Consider the following 19296-nt stretch of genomic DNA (forward strand, 5'->3'; position numbering starts at 1 on the left):
AAAAAAAAAAAAAAAAAGAGTTTGCAGCCAGATCACCCAGTTTTGTCTGCTAAGAGGCTGAGCTCACGTGATTGCTGGCTCCCTTCCCCAAGATTACCCTGAAGGAACTATAGAAGGCTGAGATACACACACACACACACACACACACACACACACACACACACGCACAGGCAGAGACAGAGACACACACAGAGAGAGAGAGAGAGAGAGAGAGAGAGAGAGAGAGAGAGAGAGAGGAGAGAGAGCTATTGAAATTAAGACAGTGCGATACCGGTGCAGGGACAGATTAACGGAGCAATGAGATAGATTAGAAAATGCAGAAACGCACCCAGTCATGTGTATAACTGTGTATACGATACAGGTGCCATGTTAGGTAAGTAAAGAGGGACTTTTCATTAACCAAAGCTGGAAAATGGTTATTTATATTGAAAGAGATGAAGCTGGAACCCTCCTCCATGCTATATGCAGAAAAAAAATCTATTCCAGATGGATTAAGGACTTCTGTGTCAAAAACACAACTTTAAAGATCTTGACAGAAAACATCAGCGAAGAACTTTTAGACTTTGGGATAGAGAAAGATTTCTTAAACAATGCAGACAAGCCACTGACTATAAAACAATATTGATCAGTTTGACTTTAGCATTAAGAACTTTTACTCATCAAAAGACAAACTAAAAAGCAAAAAAGACCAGTTGTGCTTTTGCAGAAAATATTTTCAATACACACAACTGATGAAGAATTCCTATTATGAATATATAAAGGTCTACAAATTAATAAGGAAAACAAACAATCCAGCAGGTAAATGAGCAAAAAACACGAATAAACATTTCACAGATGGAGAAACACACGTGAACAATAGACATATGAACAGATGTTCAACCTCATTAGTGATCAGACCACAATGAAATACCACTGCACCTCCATTCAATTATCAAAAATTTAAATGTCTAACAGTATCAAGTGTTGGAGAAGATGTGAATCCATATGAGTTCTTGAATATTGCTGCTGGGGGTACTGCTGTTGGCAGTACTATTTAGAACAGTTTTGCATTATCTCATAAAACTGAACACTACCTTCTGAGCCAGCAATCCCACTTCTGGGATAGGTTTTGTGAAACTTGATAATCTAATTTTAAAATATCTGTGGACTTGTAAAGAACAAGAATTGCCAAAGCACTCTAGAAGAACAACGTGGGGGAACTGCCTTCTCGATTGCAAGACTTATAACAAAGCTATGTTAATTAGGAGAGCATGGTATGGGCACAGAAATAGACAAATAGACCATTGGAGCAGAAGAGAGAGGAGAAACGGTGACATGACAAGAGGCCCTGCAGAGCAGTAGGGAAAGGACACGCTTGCAGTAAGGGCGACTAGGGATCCATAGGATCAAAACAGAAACCGAGACTGGTTACAGGTGAAGGCAAACACGCTATCTCAACTGTTGCAGTCGGAGGACTTCAGAGGGACTGAGTCCTCGAGCAAAATGTAATTAAAGTTTTTGTCGAGGCAAAGCTCAGGGTGGAAAAGTACTGGGAGGGCAAGTGGCTGGTCTTTTTTTCAACATTCCCATGCCTTTTTCTGGTCAGCTGGTTCCAGTTCAGCGCGCTCGGGGCTCAGAATCAGGCTTGGCTCCTTGGAATTTATTGCAGCTTTTCTCACTTCCTAGAACTGCCTTGAGGCACACACATTCAGTTCAAGGTTCATGGCTGGAAAAATATAGTTTCTCACAATGTTTTTAAAAAATGAAATTAGACTTTACCTCACACCATACAAAAATGTATTCCGAGTAGCTGAAGGCTTTAAAGGTGAAAGGCAAAACTATAAAACTTTTCGAAGACAATCTAGGAGACATCCTTTATGACTTTGGGGTAGAAAAGCACTTACGCAGAGGCAAATGTTTGCCCTATCGCACTACATGAAAATAAGCACTTCTGCTGATAATGAAAATACAATCCTCAGACTGAGGGCAGATATTTTCCACAGCTAGAGCCTACAAAACATTCGTACACAGAGTATAGAAAGAATTCCTACTGATCAATAAGGAATAAATGAAACTAAAATTAGAAAAATGGGCAAAATTCATAGAAGAGAAAGACAAATGTCCTATAAACACATGAAAAGGTCTTCCATCTCATCAGTTACCGGGGAAATGCAAAGTAAGAAAACAATAAGATACCATTACTTATCCGCCAGATTGGCAAAAAATTAAAAGACTGGTGATGTTGCATCTTCTCAAGGATGCGGGTGTATTTAATAATTGGTGCCTTTGACGCAGAAAGTCAATCACAGTGTTATAGTCTTCAGAGGAACTCTTGCACTTGTACGCTACAAGGCGTGCGGTAATATTTAGAATAAAAAAGACAGAAACAATACAGATGTCCGTCTACAGTCGATGGTGTAAATGATTAGAGGTCTTTTCATACAATTGGGTGGAAATGGGCTACAGGCATCGACGTGGATGAATCTCAAAACGGAAAAGAAGAAAATCACAGGAGAATGCATGCCTATGATTTAGTTTTTACAGTTTAAAAAGAGGCAGGGCTCTGGCGTGAGGAGACAGGATGGGGATTACAGACCCAATGCAGCCAAAAATAAATAAATAAATGCACTTATAAAAAGAAAAAGAAGCTGAAAAATTCTGGGGCGCCAAGCCTAGGGGTACTTCAGGAATTTTTAAAATACAAGCAAATTAAATAATACATTGCCAAACTTAACTGGCAAAAACATAAAGAAAACCAAGGAAACAACACAATGTTCAAGAGGGTAGGAGGAGGGAGGGCTGTGAGCCTAAAGCGTAAGGCTCTAACGCGCTCCCAGCCTGTGACCCAACAATTGCCCATTCAGCAGTCTGTCTTAGGGAACAAGCTGGGCAAGATACAAAGACTATATATGTTACTGCAAGCTGCTAAGTTAAACTGTCACTTCAAGTTTGATCAGAGGATGGTCTCCTCCTGCCGTGTGGAGCGTGGGACGAAGGCTGTGTGGCTGGATCTCACCTCCGTATCAATGAGAACATCCGTTCGGTCTTTCTTTCTCTTCGCATTTTTCAGGCAGTACATTCCTAACCCCATCCCTGCGCGTGCTTAGGCCCAAAGTCTGGGAGGCAGCCTCAAAGCCTCCCTCTTTCGCACACCTCACCCGACGCATAATCAAATCTGTCTGGATTCCGACTCTTCCTGCAACTCCGCCGATTCCCACCCTGGTCCCAACGAAACTGTCTGTCACCTGGATTTCGGGAAACCTCCCGGCTGGTCTCCCTGCTCCTGACCGTCTCAACGTGGCGACTGAGACGCGACCCTTTAAAAACACCCATCAGATGGCGTCTCTCCTCTGCTCCCTGCTTTCTCTTGGCTCCCAGCAGAGCCCAGATGCTTTCTGAGGCCCACCAGGCCTTACTCTCATCCCAGGCCCTGGCCCTGCTGTGCCCTCCACCTGAGCCAGGCTTGGGCTTTGTTTTGTTACCTGCCCAGAACAGGAGGTGTTCAATAGTGCCCACGGAGTGAATGATTTCCAACTCAGAACAGCAAAGGGGAAAGCAAATGAATAATGTGTAAAACTATCACCTGCATTACCTATGTAAAGGTGAACAAGTACAAACACCCTACATTATTATTATATGGGGGGTGGTTAAACGACTTCTGTCGGATCCACTGCAAGGAATACTGTGCAACGCTTCCTGATATGGAAAGACAGCCACGATGTGCCACACAGTGAAGGAAATATGTTTACGTTTGTTTAATTCAGCATCTCTCCAACTTGATTGGCCGCAAAGCCCCATATGGTGTCATAACGTTTATTGAAACGGAACCATTGTTTCGGAGAACAAATTTTAGGACACTGGTAGTATAAGCATAGAAAAAAGTTTGAAAGGAGATACACCAAGGTGTAAACAATGTTTATTTCTGGGTGCTAGAACGACGGGTACTTTTTCTTCTTTCTATATTTATGACATTTTTTGCGATAAGCATGTATTACTTTATGATTAAAACAGTAATAAGTCTACTACCACTTTTTCAATTGCATGCTTTAAAGGAGAAGATAAAAGCAAAGGTAGTTTAAGATGGAAGACAATTTAACTTTACCTGATAGATACTTCCTCAATGCACACAAATAGCACACTTAGCACTCTCTTGGAATCTTCTAGTACTTCATTGGACTGGTTCACCTATGAGGATACTGGGAAAGGAAGAGAAAATGATGACTGCTGAACTGAGTTTAAATTCCAGTACACCGTCTTGGTCTGCACAGAGCTACTTTGTAGTTCTATCACCTTTCCCAAGATAGGATTTTGGTCAGCTTCTTTTCTTAACATGAACCAAGTAATTTCATATTGCAAAAATGCTTTCATGACTTGAGAAAGTAAGAGTAAGAGTGTGGTATTGGAGTGTGATCAGATAGTTTTTCTTCTTTTGTTTTTAAAGTTTCTCTTTAAAAACTTACTAACTAAACAATACGTTTTGTTGTGGAAAGATTGGAAAGTGCAGACAGACAAAAATAAACATGAAACTACATAACAACAACAACAGTGATAATTAAAGTCACCTATTCACTATCACAAGGAGATGACCAATGTCTAAATCTTTTGTTAGGTCCTTAAAAGTTTTTTTCCCTGTATGTATAGTTTTTCACAACAAACTGGGTGAAATTGTATATCCTCTGTTATAATCTGCTTTTTTCCACTCAACGGTATTTCATGAATCTGATTCCATATAATTACCCTTCTACAGCAACGTTTTGGTGACTGTATAGTACTCATCGTATGACTGTTCACTGCTTTCTTTAACCAGCAAAGAATCATTTAAGTTGGTTCTATTTTTTCACTGGTATAAACCGTACTAAAAATTCGTTAGATTGAATACGTGTGTTTTTGCGTACTTGCCAGGGCCCTGAGAGGTTAGCCAGGCTTCCATGCTGATTTCCTCAGTTAGCAAGCAGCTGGCCTAAGACTTCTTTACAGCCACCGCTAATGGTTATAGAGGGTGAATAAAGAGGCACAGGGAAACTGTTTGCAATCCTGTGAAATGCATTCGTAAAAAATCAATTATTATTCAGCGTCTACTACGTGCCCAGTCCCAAGTGCCAATTTTTCCTGGGACTTGATGCACCCCGTATGACTAGAGACTCAAACCTTCCTTTAATTGTGCAGTATTTAAAAAAATTACGCCTTGAAGTGTTTTCTTCTGTTGAATTATTTTGGTTGTCTTCTACCAAAAATTTAATTACGTCTCCTGCATCTATCATTTTTTTCTCTAATCTTACTTTCACTAAGGTTTTGTTTATCTCTATTTACTAGTGCCAGCTTTTTGGATCCTTTTATATTTTGTCATCCATGTCTTCTTTTGTTTTGCTCTTACTGTCCTTGCCTGTTCCCAGCAAGGGTTTACTGGTTTTTCTCCCCAGGCTGAGCCATTTACTTCAAAGAAGGAACTATTTCTCTTGGCATGTTGCCTGCCTGGCTTCACCGAAGTCCCTCTGTGTGTGCGTGTTTCACCAAAGCCTCAGATGTTTCGGATGCAGCCGGCCTGCTGGCCAGAGTTTGAGCGACAGTGATTTAAACGATAGCGAATCCAATGTGTGTTGACTTGAGTCCTGGCTGCTTTAGTTGTGAAATGCAGTCTTCCTCCGCGCTTGGGAATAAGGAACAGGGTTGGTGAACACAGAGCCTGTACTTCCTGCGGCGGGGGAGGGACCACTCTGCAGGGGGTCACCCGAGGCCTTGCTGGGCTTGCAAGGCCGTTCAGTTCAGCTTCTCCCTTCCTGCCCCTGCCCCCCCGCAGGCGTTGGTCCCTGATAATACCCTGCACACCACACTCCTGCCACAGTCTGCTTCCAGAGTATCTGGTTCTCTCAAGTCTGGGTGTGGCTCTTCTTGGTTACCAGAGCTTTGAACCGAAATAGACCATGTGCCCCTGATCTCCAGCTTCCACCCCCCAGCCCCGCCCCATACAGTGATGGAGCAGGAAGAGGGCAACGGCCGTAAACCCTCCCCTTCGCAAAGAGGAAGACTGGGAGGCCTACAGCAGTCCCTGCTCTGTAGTGATTCTGGAATCCTGCTGGTCAGACATTGATCAGGCCCAGCTCTTCCCCCTATGAGGAGGAGCTCCCTGGCCTGTGGCCCACCCTACAGGAGGCTCCCCCGGTCCACTATTCTCTGTGGCTGTACCTGCAGCAAGTGTCCTCCTCATGGCCCATCAGAGGTCCGAATACTGCTGTACAGCTCAAACAATGAATAGTTCATTTAGTTCCGTTGGGCTCCTGTCAGTTCTAGGTGCCGGGAACCATATCCAAGTTTGTTTCCTAGACATGGTTCTTGATCTGTGGTCGTTTTGAGGTTATCAGGGGCCTTAGGCGGGGATGCCACACCCTTCACCTGATCTTTGACCTCAGCCACTTTATTAGATTCCACAGTTTGAACAGCCCTGAGCCACCAGGTTGTAATTATTCAGTTGTCTTATTTCTCTGTCTCTAGTAATCAGGACAGAGACAGGCAAGTGGTCATGTCTTAGTAAATACTGATTGAATTCATGGAATTCAGGCTTTTCTAGCTAAGCTTAAGTATTGTGTTAGCTATTTCAGGAATCTCTTCGGCTTCATATGATTTAATAATAAATATTTCGGCAAATTTTCAGGCAATTGAAAAGTTAATCATATGTTTTCCATGTATAGTTCCTAAACTAAAGGGAAGGATAATTAGGAGTTAATGAAGTTAGTATAAGAAAAAAAAAAAAGATCAGTTGCGAACACTGGTCTTTAAACGTCACGTGTCAGTGGTTGGAGAAAACAAGAGAACGTGCAGGAGACTTTTTCAAAGGGGGACACACGGACTTTCCGAGTGGCGTTCCCATAATCACCTTCCTCAGAGCCTCCCCTTAGTTACAGATGCGCAGGCTGGCGTGGAGCTTGGCCGTCCCTGCCTCTCCCTCGGCTCCCCCTCTCCTCGCCCCAGCAGCTCACGTGAGGCAACAGAGGGTCCCCATGATTGCTGAAATGATCAGAAAAGCAAAAATGGCAGCTGTAGGGATGGAGCTCCTGATGAGATCCCGCAGGTAATCACTGAAGTTGCTCAGCCAGGACCTGGAAGTTTCTGCAGGAAGAGCATAGACAGTCACTGAAGAGAGGCCGAGTAAGTGATGAAGCTCGGATTTGAAACCTGGTTCGAGTTCAAATAGTTGTCCCAGATCTCAGGTTCTTATAGTTGCCCAGGGCCCATATTCCTCACAACTTTGCTGTGCTAAGAGATTAAAGGAATACACTTTGGGGGAAAAAAAAGGTATCCTCAGATGGCTATCATCTTTTCCTCCTTGTATGTCAAATAGGAGCAATAATCTCCGCCCCAGATCGCTTAAAGGTTGTTTTGGAGGTCTCTGCGAATCAATGGGGTACACTGTGAGCGAGGAGCACGACTTAATAGACACCATGCTGTTGCCTAGAGGGTGTTCGGGAGGCTGAGGGCCCTGAGTGGCCCGTGAGGAGAAAGGAGATGGCCACCTGCCCCAGTGGCACCAAGAGGAGGAGGAGGAGGCCGGGGCGGCCGTGGCAGAAGTAGGTTCAGAGTCTGCTGATCAGGGGAAGAGGAAGGTAAACAAAAGTGTCTGGCGTGAAGCCAGGAGGGTTCGCCACTCACAGCGATACCCTTTCCAGAGATGGGAAGGAACTCAGCACCACGCTGGGCTTGCGGAGCACCTAAGCCACGGGTCAGTGGCTCACCAGCTTTAGCTTAAATTTCGCTTCCTTTCTGAAGTCCTTCTTGACCCCTCCCCCCAAACAACTTAATTAACCCTTTGTCCTCAGGGAGCATTTGTCACATTTCACGCAAGGTTGACACCTATGGCTTTGGCTTAGTGGGTTCATGCTTGTTGAACCAGACCAGAAATACTTTGCTTTCCTGCGAACATCATTTTAAAATTCAGAATCAGTCTTTCCTGACCTGAGACAGGAATCTTACGTCCTATGAAGATAGGAACATTAATCGGAACAGCAAACACACCCCTTGAGCGTGGTTCCAATCCATCCTGGTCTTGTATTCCGAAGGCAGATACAGGTGACAGAGACAAAGTGACGGTTTCCAACAAGAGGCAAGTCAGAGAGCACAGCAGCAATCCAATGCTCAGCAGCTTCGGGGGGTTCCGTGGGCTCTCCCGGGGGCCCGCACCCAGGGCAGATGGCTTTGTCCTTGGCTCATCCCAAGGCAGCTCTGTCTGAAAAGTCAGAAAATGGTGGTTTAGTTTTTATTGCAAAACTGAAGCTAAGAAAACTTCACTGACTGACACTGTTGAATCCTGAACACAGTCAGTTTCCAAAGCAAAAACCATCCCGCCTTCAAGAAACAAAACAGGACAGAAATTGACTGTGCTCCTTCAGATCAGGTTCCTGACATCCCCTCCTAAACCACATCCCCCTTCGGGCTTTTCCAGCTCAATTAGTGGAAACTCTTTAAGTTGTTCGGGCCAAACCCTGTGGTGTCATCTTTGACTCCGCTTTTTCAGTCCCACATCCTTTTTGTTTTGTTTTGTTTTGAGTTGGGTTTATTACCGAATCAGCAAATAAGCAGTATAAATGGTTAACTAGGTACGAATTTCAGTGGATAAGGGGGCACAGTCCGTCATGGGGGTGCCGGTGGCCCAGGAGTTCTGTAGTCACGGGAGTTTGTAGCTTCCTGCTTGCTGCCACTGAACAGCCAAAGAGATCTCACTTTGTTGTAAGTCAGGTAGTGTCCTACTGACTTCCCTGACCTCATGTCCTATTATCTACGCCTGACTGCTCCACCTCCGCCTCATTTCCTCTGGAACAAGCCACACGTGCTCCTCTGTTTTGTTCACATAGGCTGTTCAGGTGCTCAGTAAATATTTTTTGAATGAATGAATGGGTGGTGAATTTGGGCAGATATTGTTCATTGCCTGTCATCACCGCCCCCTTTTCACTTATTACATGCAACCAGAGAGGCTAGAAAAGCTGCCTCCGCCTTCTCCCAGCCAGCCTTGCTGCTAGCAATGGCTGTGGGACATAGTTTTGGACGCTGAAGCATAATGGAGATCTGATGGGTGGCTTCCGGGAAGACTTTCTGCTGTCTTGATAAAAGAAATGGCTCTACCATTTTCCCTTTGTGCTGCCTTGAACATTCTTTAAGTGTTACCTGGGGTTGGAGGAGCCATCCTGTGACCATCAGGCAATGGACACAAGGAAAAGGCCAAGAAAATGACATCTATTCTGGCTCTGGCAGTTTTAAGCCACTAAACCAACACCTCTATTTGCCCACCTCTCAACTACTAGGTCTGAGAAAAATAAACTCCTATTTGAGCTCTCTATTACTTAAGACATTTAGAACCGACACTGTCATCCACTGTTGAGACCTGTGTCAGGTAAGGTGGCAAAGGAGCCAGTGAATCAGGCCTCCGTCTTCAGAAGAAGCTGGCCAGAGTCTTCCTTTAAGGTTTCTGAAGCTCCAAATAGAATTCTACTCCTCCTTATGATATCATCTACTGCATTTGACCCGCCCCCAGTCTCCCTCTATTTGACAGCTAAGCATACAGACGTTTTCTTCTGTCTATGCATAAACATTTGTGTTGATACTGAAACCCGTCCTCATGGTAGCCATATCCTCTTGGGCATGAAGATTTCTAAGATATTTTGTTTGCCACATGGTATCTACTGCACCTTCAAATAGTGTATGTATGGGATTTTAATAGATGATAAAGGTGGCATTTCATTTCAGTGGGAAAAAAGAGATGGTTTAATGTGATGACTGGCTATTCATTCGGATGCACTGACTGAAGTGAGAGTCATACACACAAAAATAAATTCTAGATGGATCAAGGACTAAACAAAAATAAAACCATATACATATTGGGATAAAACATGAGTGGAGTTTTTTGTAATCTTGGGGTGAAAAAAGCTACTCTGAGCATGTCATAGAACCCCAAAGCCATAGGTGAAAATAATGATAAATTTATTGCATAAAAATGTACAGCTTTCATACAGCAAAACATTGTAAAGAAAGATAAAAGATTAATGACAAATTAGGTGAAAAATTTCACAACACATATGACAGATAATAGGTTAATGTCCTTAACATACAGAGGACGCTTACAAATCAATTTTTTTTTTTTTTTTTCTGTACGCGGGCCTCCCTCTGCTGTGGCCTCTCCCGTTGCGGAGCACAGGCTCCGGACGCGCAGGCTCAGCGGCCATGGCCCACGGGCCCAGCCGCTCCGCGGCATGCGGGATCCTCCCAGACCGGGCGCGAACCCGGTTCCCCTGCATCGGCAGGCGGACGCGCAACAACTGCGCCACCAGGGAAGCCCCACAAATCAATTTTTTAAAAAGGATGATAAGCTCCATAGAAGAACTGGCATAAATGAATCATTCAGAAAAGCAATGGATAAATAAATTGTGATATATATTATATAATGGATTACTCTACTGCAATTAAAGTGAGCCACTAGGAAATATATGCAGTAAGGGTTGTTTCCAGTTTGGAAGTGTTATGGGTAGTGCTGCCCTGTCTCTTGGTTCACATGGCAGTTCTGGGTCTAGGTCATTACCCAACAGAATTGCCACAGGCTATCTTTATGCTCAACTTTTGTAGATAATGCCAGATTGTTTTCCAAAATAATTATACCACTTTGAGTTTATTTTTGTATATGGTATGACGAAATGTTCTAATTTCATTCTTTTACATGTAACTGTCCAGTTTTCCCAGCACCACTTAGTGAAGAGACTGTCTTTTCTTCATTGTATATTCTTGTCTCCTTTGTCGTAGATTAATTGACCATAGGTGTGTGGGTTTATTTCTGGGCTGTGTACCCTGTTCCATTGGTTTCTGTGTCTGTTTTTGTTGAGCCATTACCATACTGTTTTGATGACTGCAGCTTTGTAATACAGTCTGAAGTCAGGGAGCATGATTCCTCTAGTTTTGTTCTTCTTTCTCAAGATGCTCTGGCTGTTCAGGGTCTTTTGTATTTCCATATAAATTTTAGAATTGTTTGTTCTGGTTCTGGAAAGATGCCATTGGTATTTTGATAAAGATTGCATTAAATCTGTAGATTGCCTTGGGTAGCATTGTCATTTTAACAATATTAATTTTTCCAATCCATGAACACAGTATATTTGTCCATCTGTGTCATCTTCATCAGGGTCTTGTAGGTTTCCGAGTACAGGTCCCCCATTAGCCAAACCAGCTGGAGTATGATTGCAAACACTGACCTCGTAAAAGTGATCCCAGGAGATCTGGGCGATGCAAGTACAGCATTTCTCACATTAGGTTCACTACATTCTGCTGCAGCCTCTCCCGGATTCTTCTTGGTCACAACCTCTAGAAAACTTATAAAAGGGGGGTTTGTGGGATGGGCCAGAGCCCAGACTACTGCCTTTACTCCTTCTAGTGCTAATGGATGTCAAGGTTAAGAATCTCTCTCTCTGCTACTGGATCAAGCCTCCATTTCTAATTTTTTAAATGTTAGCTTCACCTCATAAATTATAAAATTTCATTGTTCACATTTTTATTTCCAGTATAAAAGCACAACTCTCAAAGGCATTTGTTTTCACACATCAATGTTTTGTTTAACTGATTATTGAGGAAACAAGTAGGAAGACAAAAGCTGGTTCCAAGAGCATTTGAAAAATAAAGATGTATGTGGTCAATGGGAAAAGAATGCCAAAACAAGATGATTAAGTTAGACATAAAAGTGGTTAACCTTTTACAGGGAGTCAAACCGTATCACCTTATTGATTTCTGTAAATTAACCTCTAACCTTAATGGACTTTTACAGGACAGTAAAACATTCCCAACCTTATCTGTCAGGGATGGGGCAAGGTGGGGGTTCCTCTTGGGCAGTTAGGGTACAGAATTTCCTGGTACATTTTGTTGTGTCGTTTCAGCAGGAAATTAGCTGAGGAGGGAGTAAAATGAGTGCATGGTTAGAATTACAATGTTCTATCTCCTATCCCAGAGAGCCATGGATTTTCCTCATTTTTCTGTGGAAATATTAAAAATATGTCCTTTAGAAGCCTAGTATGATCATGACCTTTCTTGGTCACCACAGAGGAGGAAGTGGTGGCCGGGTCCGGAGGAGAATGCTTTCCAGCTGAGTTTCCTCATTGCTTTTTGCCTGATTACCTTGGAAGGAAGGGACCAATCTGGGAGCGGCCGCAGCAAATGCGCAAGAGGTAAATTGGATGCAACAGCCCCAGAGAACGCAGGACACATGACGATTGATTTGGGGGGCTTCAGGGCATATCTGCCGGGACTGAGGAGTTGAAATACATAGAAAAACGATGGCACCCGTGGGCAGCGTGGGGCAGGAGGTGACCCGGAGGGGGGGCTCAGAGGGATGCTGGACCCGAATCAGGAAAGGGCCCGGGGCCAGGAAGGAAGGACCGGGCCTCAGTACTGCTGCTGCGCTTCGCAGCCCAGAAGCTCCAGCCTCAGGGCGATGTGGTGCGCCCAGCTCTGCGGGTGAATTCGAAGGAAGCGGGTGAACAGCGGGGGTTCTAGAGCGTTCACCACGGGTGTGAAGGAGTCTTGATTTCCCTGAAAAATCTGAAAGAGGAGAGATAGCATTTGTTGGTTGACAGGAAAAGAGTCATAATGTTTACAACCCCCCCCCCCAAGAGGCTCCCCAAGTCCACTGTCCTCCTGCTTGGTCTGTAACTCTCCCTAAGCTCCGCCCCCTCATGGGCACCCACCCCAATGGCCACCGCCCAGCACGCACGCTTTTTTTCACTTCCAATTGAGGGATCCACGCTTCCGGTAGTCCAGGATTGAACCCTGGGAGGTGACTGGATGACTCAGTCCCCTGCCTCTGTACCTGGGGAAGTGGTTGTGACATCTAGAATTAAGAGCACCCTTGCTAACCTCCTGTGGAGGCCGTGCTTCCAGCTATGGCTTCCCTCTGGAATCTTCTCACCCACTTTCCCAACTAATTCAAGGAAGTTGTAAACATCATGATATTTTACTCCCAAATACTTCAACCTGCCAAGCCTTTGGGTCTCAGTTTAAATGTTATCTCTGAGACAGGACTCTTGTTGACTCTAAATCTCCTCTTGTTCATTTCCTTTACACCATTCAGAATCTTCTCATTTATCTGTTTACCTGCTGATTGACCATTTCCTTTGTTTTCACCACCAAATATTGGTTCCATGACAGCAGAGACCTTGGTCACTGACCTTCCACACGTACAATATATATAGTATATACATAGCAAATATACTATAAACATTTGTTAAAGTTTGTGTGTTTGATAAAACTTTCGGGAAACAAAAGAGATTCTTGGATAAATATTTGTGGCATACTTTGGAGGCTTGTACATCTTCTGTTAGACTTATTCCTTGATCTTTTCCCTCAAGAAACTGAAAGAATAATACAAGGAACACTTAAATCTCCTTTAATCTACAACAGACTCCTAGTCTCTGGTCTTTTTTTGTCCTTCATGATGTTGACATTTAAAAAAGTCTAGGACCATTGCGTTGTAGAATGGCCCACATTCTAAATTTGTGTGACTGTTTTCTTATTATTAGATTTCAGTTCAACATCTTTAGTGAGAATATTAACTAGGTGATGTGTCTTTCCCACCATATCACATCAGAGGACACATCATGCCGATTCCTCCAGAGTTTGACCCTTAGTTAAGGTGATGTCCACCAGATCTCTCTTTTATAAAGGTAATAACTTCCCTTACCTAAACAATCTGTGGGGTTAGACTTTGAGACTGTGTAAATATTCTGTTCCACATTAAGCTTTCATCCAATGGTTTTAGTATCTACTGAAGTTCCTCACAAGTATTATATACTGTATTGATGGTTGGTTTCTTAATTTTGTCATGTCTTCTACATTTATTAGCTGGAATTCTTCTGTGGAGAAGAACGTCTCCTCTCCCTTCATATTTTGATGATGATAATGGACTCCAAGATGTTCCAGTAACACCTGGCAGTTTCCTGGCTCTGGTCTTGGAATCTCTAAGGAGCTCAGGTTCCTTTTACTAGAAAATGGTATTTGGAAACCAAGACTGTTCTGGGTTGGCTTAGGCTCTGTTCCAGGCCAAGGCTCACATACACCATGTCTTCCCAGCTTGGACATTTTTATCTCATGGCAGAGAGCAGAGGGACCAGAGACTGAGCCAAACGCAGGATCACATTGAAAGCTTCTGTTGGAAAGTGGTTTATATCATGTCTACTTACACTGCATTGGTCAACATGAGTCCTACTGTGAAGCCCAAAGTCAATGGAGTTTTCAAAAAAGGAGGAAGTGAAAAATCAAGAATAATACCTTTGTGACTTCCCTGGTGGCACAGTGGTTAAGACTCCACCTGCCAATGCAGGGGACACGGGTCCGAGCCCTGGTCCGGGAAGATTCCACATGCCGCGGAGCAACTAAGCCTGTGCGCCACAATTACTGAGCCTGTGCTCTACAGCCCGCGAGCCACAACTACTGAGCCCGTGAGCCACAACTACTGAGCCCGTGTGCCTAGAGCCCGTGCTCCACAACAAGAGAAGCCACCGTAATGAGAAGCCCGCGCACCACAACGAAGAGTAGCCCCCGCTCGCCACAACTAGAGAAAGCCCGGGTGCAGCAACAAAGACCCAACACAGCCAAAAATAAATAAGTAAATAAATAAATTTTTAAAAATAAAAGAATAATACCTTTTACCTCATCTGCTATTTTCTGTTCATTCATCACAGCAATGAGGTGATTTTACAATATGTAGTCAGAGATAAGAGGTTTGGGTGGCTTGTTAGGTTTCTTAGTCCACAAGCACCCTCTACTGTTGATAAAGAGAAGTGCAATTTCTGTAACAGATGGGATAGGAAGATATGTCTTGTGATTTTGTGACTCATTTTTGCTTTTCCAGAACACTTAATTTCCACCACTGACACTTATGGTATTCTTTGTCTTCTAGTTATTCTGTGAGTTATGGGTGGTTTTATTTGCAATTTTAAAATATATCTACAGAGAGATAGTTAGATAGACAGATGGTTTTTGAAGGCTGTATGGAGAGATTTAGGCAGCTGCCATTATTTGATGAGAATGTACAACTCAGTATTTGGAATTTTAAAATGCTATTTTAAATTATTTTTCTATTTGTTTCTGGCATGTAGAAATGCAATAAAATTTTCTATTGATTTTGTTTTGAGCAAGCTTGCAAGCTTATCTTAGTAATTCTAACAATTTAGATAGATTCTTTTGGATTTTCTATATATGCCATCGTATCTTCCACATATTATGAGAGTTTTTTTCCCAATCCTTACACATTTTATTTCTTTTTCTTACCTTAATGCATTGCTTAGGACCTCCAATACAGTTTTTTTTTTTTTTTTTTTTTTTTTTTTTTTTTTTTTTTTTTTTGTGGTACGCGGGCCTCACACTGTTGTGGCCTCTCCCGTTGCGGAGCACAGGCTCCGGACGCGCAGGCTCAGCGGCCATGGCTCACGGGCTCAGCCGCTCCACGGCATGTGGGATCCTCCCAAACCGGGGCACGAACCCGGTTCCCCTGCATCGGCAGGCGGACGCGCAACCACTGCGCCACCAGGGAAGCCCTCCAATACAGTTTTTAATAAAAGTGGATGGGGCAGATTAAAGATGGCTATGAATTTTTTTGATACTCCTCCCATGGAGAGGTAGGTGTATTTTGACTTTATTTTTTTTTGGCCGTGCCACGCAGCTTGTGGGATCTTAGTTTACCGACCAGGGATTGAACCCAGGCCACTGCAGTGAAAGCACCAAGTCCTAATCACTGGACCTCCAGGGAATTCCCTTGTTTTTTTTTCTTTTAAATTGAAGTATAGTTGATTTACAATATTGTGTTAGTTTCAGATATACAGCAAAGTGATTCAGTTATATATATCTATATATTTTTCCAGATTATTTTCCATTATAGGTTATTACAAGATATTGAATATAGTTCCCTGTGCTATAGAGTAAATCCTTGTTGCTTATCTATTTTATGTATAGTAGTGTATATCTGTTAATCCCAAACTCCTAATTTATCTCTCTTCCCCCCACCCTTCCCCTTTGGTAACGATAGGTTTGTTTTCTATGTCTGTGAGTCTATTTCTGTTTTGTAAATGAGTTCATTTGTATCATTTCTTTTAGATTCCACATATAAGTGATATCATATGATATTTGTCTTTCTGTGTCTGACTTACTTCACTTAGTATGATAATCTCTAGGTCCATCCATGTTGCTGCAAATGGCATTGTTTCATTCTCTTTTATGGCTGAGTAGTATTCCATTGTATATATGTACCACATCATCTTTATCCATTCCTCTGTCCTCGGACACTTAGGTTGCTTCCATGTCCTGGCTGTTGTAAATAGTGCTGCAGTGAACATTGGGGTGCATGTGTCTTTTGATTTGTTTTAAGTTGGGGTGGGCAATTGATTCTGTGGGCTGATAGAGTATGGCAGCAGAGGTGATGCTCTGCCAAGTTCAAGAGGATTGACAGCTTCCACCTTGGTTTCTTGGAATCTAGCTTTTATGTAAGAAGAGTGACTATCCTAAGACCACCATGCTGAGAGGCCCTGAAGAGACACCAGTGGATGAAAAGGTCAAGGAGAACCAAGATACCAGGCAGGTGAGCAAAGAAGCCATCTAGGAAGTAGATCCATCCATCCATACCCACTGACATCCCATGGATCACAGACAAACCAGCCAGCCAGATCAACCTAAATTCCTGATCCACAAAATTGTGGCCAAGTTTCAAGGTACTTTGTGATGCAGCAGTAGATAAATGGTATCTTATTTTTAATCTCAAAGGGAAACCTTTCTGTGTTTCACCTAAAATATTATATTTGCTGTAAAATTTTTGTGTATATCCTTTATCAGATTGCGTAGTTTCCCTACTAGTCTTAGTTTGCTAAATTTTCCCATTAAGAATAGATATTGAATTTTATGAATCTTTTCCTCAGCATTTATTGGCTGTATAATCCTGAAGTTCATTAATGTGATGGATTGCATTAATTTTCTAATGTTAAGCCAACCTTGCATTCCTAGGATAAATCTAACACATACATATTGCTAATATTTTTTTTCGGATCTATGTTCATGAGTAAAGTTGGCCTATTATTTTCCTTTCTAATAAAATTGTCCTTGTTGTGATTTGTTGTCATCATTTAAAGAGTTGGATAATGTAAATACAAGCTTTTTCCATTTTTCTGGAAGAATCTTTGTAATAATGGTATTATTTCTCCCTTGAAAATTTGGTAGAGTATTTATTATAGCCATCTGAATCTGGAGTTTTCTTTGTAGGAAGATTTTTGAACACCAATTCAATTTTTCAAAGGTTGTAGGAGTTTCCACACTTCCACTGCAGGGGGCCCAGGTTCCATCCCTGGTCGGGGAACTAAGATCCCAAGTTGCGGGGCATGGCCAATAAAAAAAAAATGGTTGTAGGAGTTTCAGGGTTTTCGATTCCTTCTTGAGTAAGTTATATTTACTAGAAATTATCTATTTTACCTAATTTTCCAAATTTACTGTCATAAGGTTAATAAATATCCTCATTTTTTTATGTTGGCAGGATTTTACTGGGTGGTAAAATCAGTCATACAAGTTGGAAATTTTTTTTTTTTTTGGCTGTGGCTGCACAGCTTGCGGGATCTTAGTTCCCCCACCAGGGATTGAACCCAGGCCCCCTGCAGTGGAAGCTCAGAGTCTTAACCACTGGACTGCCAGGGAAGTCCCTGAAAAATTCTTTTAGTTTTTGCTTGAATGCATGAAAAATATTTCACCAGATTTTCTTTCTTTTGGGGGCAGGTTTCAGATTTTTCCTTTTAGCATCACATGGATATCCTTAATTATCTTCTGATTTTCATTATTGCTTAGAAATTGCCTGTCAGCTTGTCACTCTTATTATGGTAATGTATGTGTCTTCTGGTTCCTTTTTACTGTGGTAAAATGTACGTAACATAAAATTTATCATCTTAACCATTTTAAATTGTAAAATTCAGTGGCATTTAGTACGTTCACCATTATCTAGTTCCAGAATATTTCTATCACTCCAAAAGGAAATCCAGTACCCATCAGGAAGCCACTCCCCGTTTACCCTTCTCTCCAATCTCTGGTAATCACTAATCTGTTTTCTGTCTCTCTCTATTTGCCTATTCTGGATATTTCATATAAGTGGAATCATACAATATGTAGTCTTTTGTGTCTGACTTCTTTCACTTAGCATATTTTCAAGGTTCATCCATATTGTAGCATGCATCAGCATGTCTATGTTTTTTAATGGCTGAATAATATTCAGCTGTATGGATAGACCAGAATTTGTTTATCCACCAGCTGATGGAAATTTGTGTCATTTTCACCCATTGGCTATTGTGAATAGTGCTGCTATGAGCATTTGCCTGCAAGTTTTTGTTAATTGCCTATTTTCAATTCTTTTGGGTACATACCCAGTAGCAGAATTGCTGGGATCATATGGTAATTCTATGGTTTCTACAGTGGCTGCCTATTTCGCATTGCCATCAGCAATATGGGTTCCAATTTTTCTACATCCTTGCTAACACTTCTTACTTTCTGTATTAAAAAAAATTATAGCCATCCTAGTAAGTGTGAAGTAATATCTCATTGTGGTTTTGATTTGCATTTTTCTAATGACTAATGATGTTGGTGTTGATGTGCTTGTTGGCCATTTGTATATCTTCTTTGGAGAAATGCCTATTGAAGTCCTTTGCCTATTTTTAAGTTTGGTTGTCTTTTTGTTGAGTTTAAGAATTCTTTTCATATCTATTTTTCTCCTGTTGTTTGTGATTATGGTTCACATCTAAAAAACCATTTGTAAAATCCAAGGTCATGAAGATTTACCTCTATATTTTCTTCCAAGAGTTTTAAAGTTTTAATTCTTATATTTAGGTATTTGATCTATTTTGAATTAATTTTTGTATATGGTGTGTGGTGACTTCATTCTTTTGCATGTGGCTATCCAGTTTTCCCAGCATTATTTGTTGAAGAGACTATTCTTTTCCCATTGAATGGTCTTGGCACCCTTATCGAAAATCAATTTACTGTAGATGTATAGCCTTATTTCTGGACTTGAATTCTATCTTTATGTCACTACCACAGTGTTTTGATTACTGTAGCTTTGTAGTAAGTTTTGAAATTGGGAAGTGTGAATCCTGTAACTGTTTTTTCAAGATTGTTTTTGCTATTTTGGGTCCCTTGCAATTACAAATGAATTTTAAGATCAGCTTGGCCATTTCTGCAAAAATGGCCATTGGGATTTTGATAGGGATTGCACTGAATCTGTAGAAAGCTTCGGTTAGTAGTGCCATCTTAATAATGTGTTCCAATCCATTAACCCAGGAT

At 42.0% G+C, this 19296-nt stretch overlaps 2 protein-coding genes across 10 annotated transcripts in view; both read right to left on the minus strand.

The window, feature by feature from the left end:
* Positions 1-6949: 6949 nt before the first annotated feature.
* On the minus strand, positions 6950-8311 carry SMIM9 (small integral membrane protein 9). The gene is made up of 3 exons (XM_028482350.1): positions 8264-8311; positions 7987-8197; positions 6950-7083 (listed from the first exon to the last, which is right to left on the minus strand). Exons 1-3 carry the CDS (start codon positions 8309-8311, stop codon positions 6950-6952), a joined length of 393 nt encoding a protein of 130 aa, XP_028338151.1.
* A 1657-nt stretch (positions 8312-9968) lies between these two features.
* Positions 9969-19296, minus strand: part of F8 (coagulation factor VIII) — a 119123-nt gene continuing 109795 nt past the window's right edge. For 7 of the 9 annotated variants that reach the window (XM_028482413.2, XM_028482414.2, XM_024116776.3 and 4 more), the window contains one exon: positions 9969-12537. In XM_028482413.2, coding sequence (XP_028338214.1) covers positions 12382-12537 — 156 coding nt within the window. In that variant the 3' untranslated portion in view covers positions 9969-12381. Of the gene's footprint in view, positions 12538-14636; positions 14784-19296 lie in introns of all 9 variants that reach the window. The other 2 variants (XM_028482410.1, XM_028482412.1) reach the window with 2 other exon arrangements.

Source organism: Physeter macrocephalus, chromosome 21 (genome assembly GCF_002837175.3).
Source record: "Physeter macrocephalus isolate SW-GA chromosome 21, ASM283717v5, whole genome shotgun sequence".
Classification (NCBI taxonomy): Eukaryota; Metazoa; Chordata; class Mammalia; order Artiodactyla; family Physeteridae; genus Physeter; species Physeter macrocephalus.

What these genes read in the sequence shown, in the direction of transcription:
- SMIM9 (XM_028482350.1), bottom strand. Translation starts at nt 8,311, where the DNA reads ATGGTTTTTGCTTTGGAAACTGACTGTGTTCAGGATTCAACAGTGTCA. An exon ending in TTCAGGATTCAACAGTGTCA is followed by an intron (nt 8,198 to 8,263) that starts GTCAGTGAAGTT and finishes CTGACTTTTCAG; the next exon opens with ACAGAGCTGCCTTGGGATGA. An exon ending in ATTGGAACCACGCTCAAGGG is followed by an intron (nt 7,084 to 7,986) that starts GTGTGTTTGCTG and finishes CTCTTCCTGCAG; the next exon opens with AAACTTCCAGGTCCTGGCTG.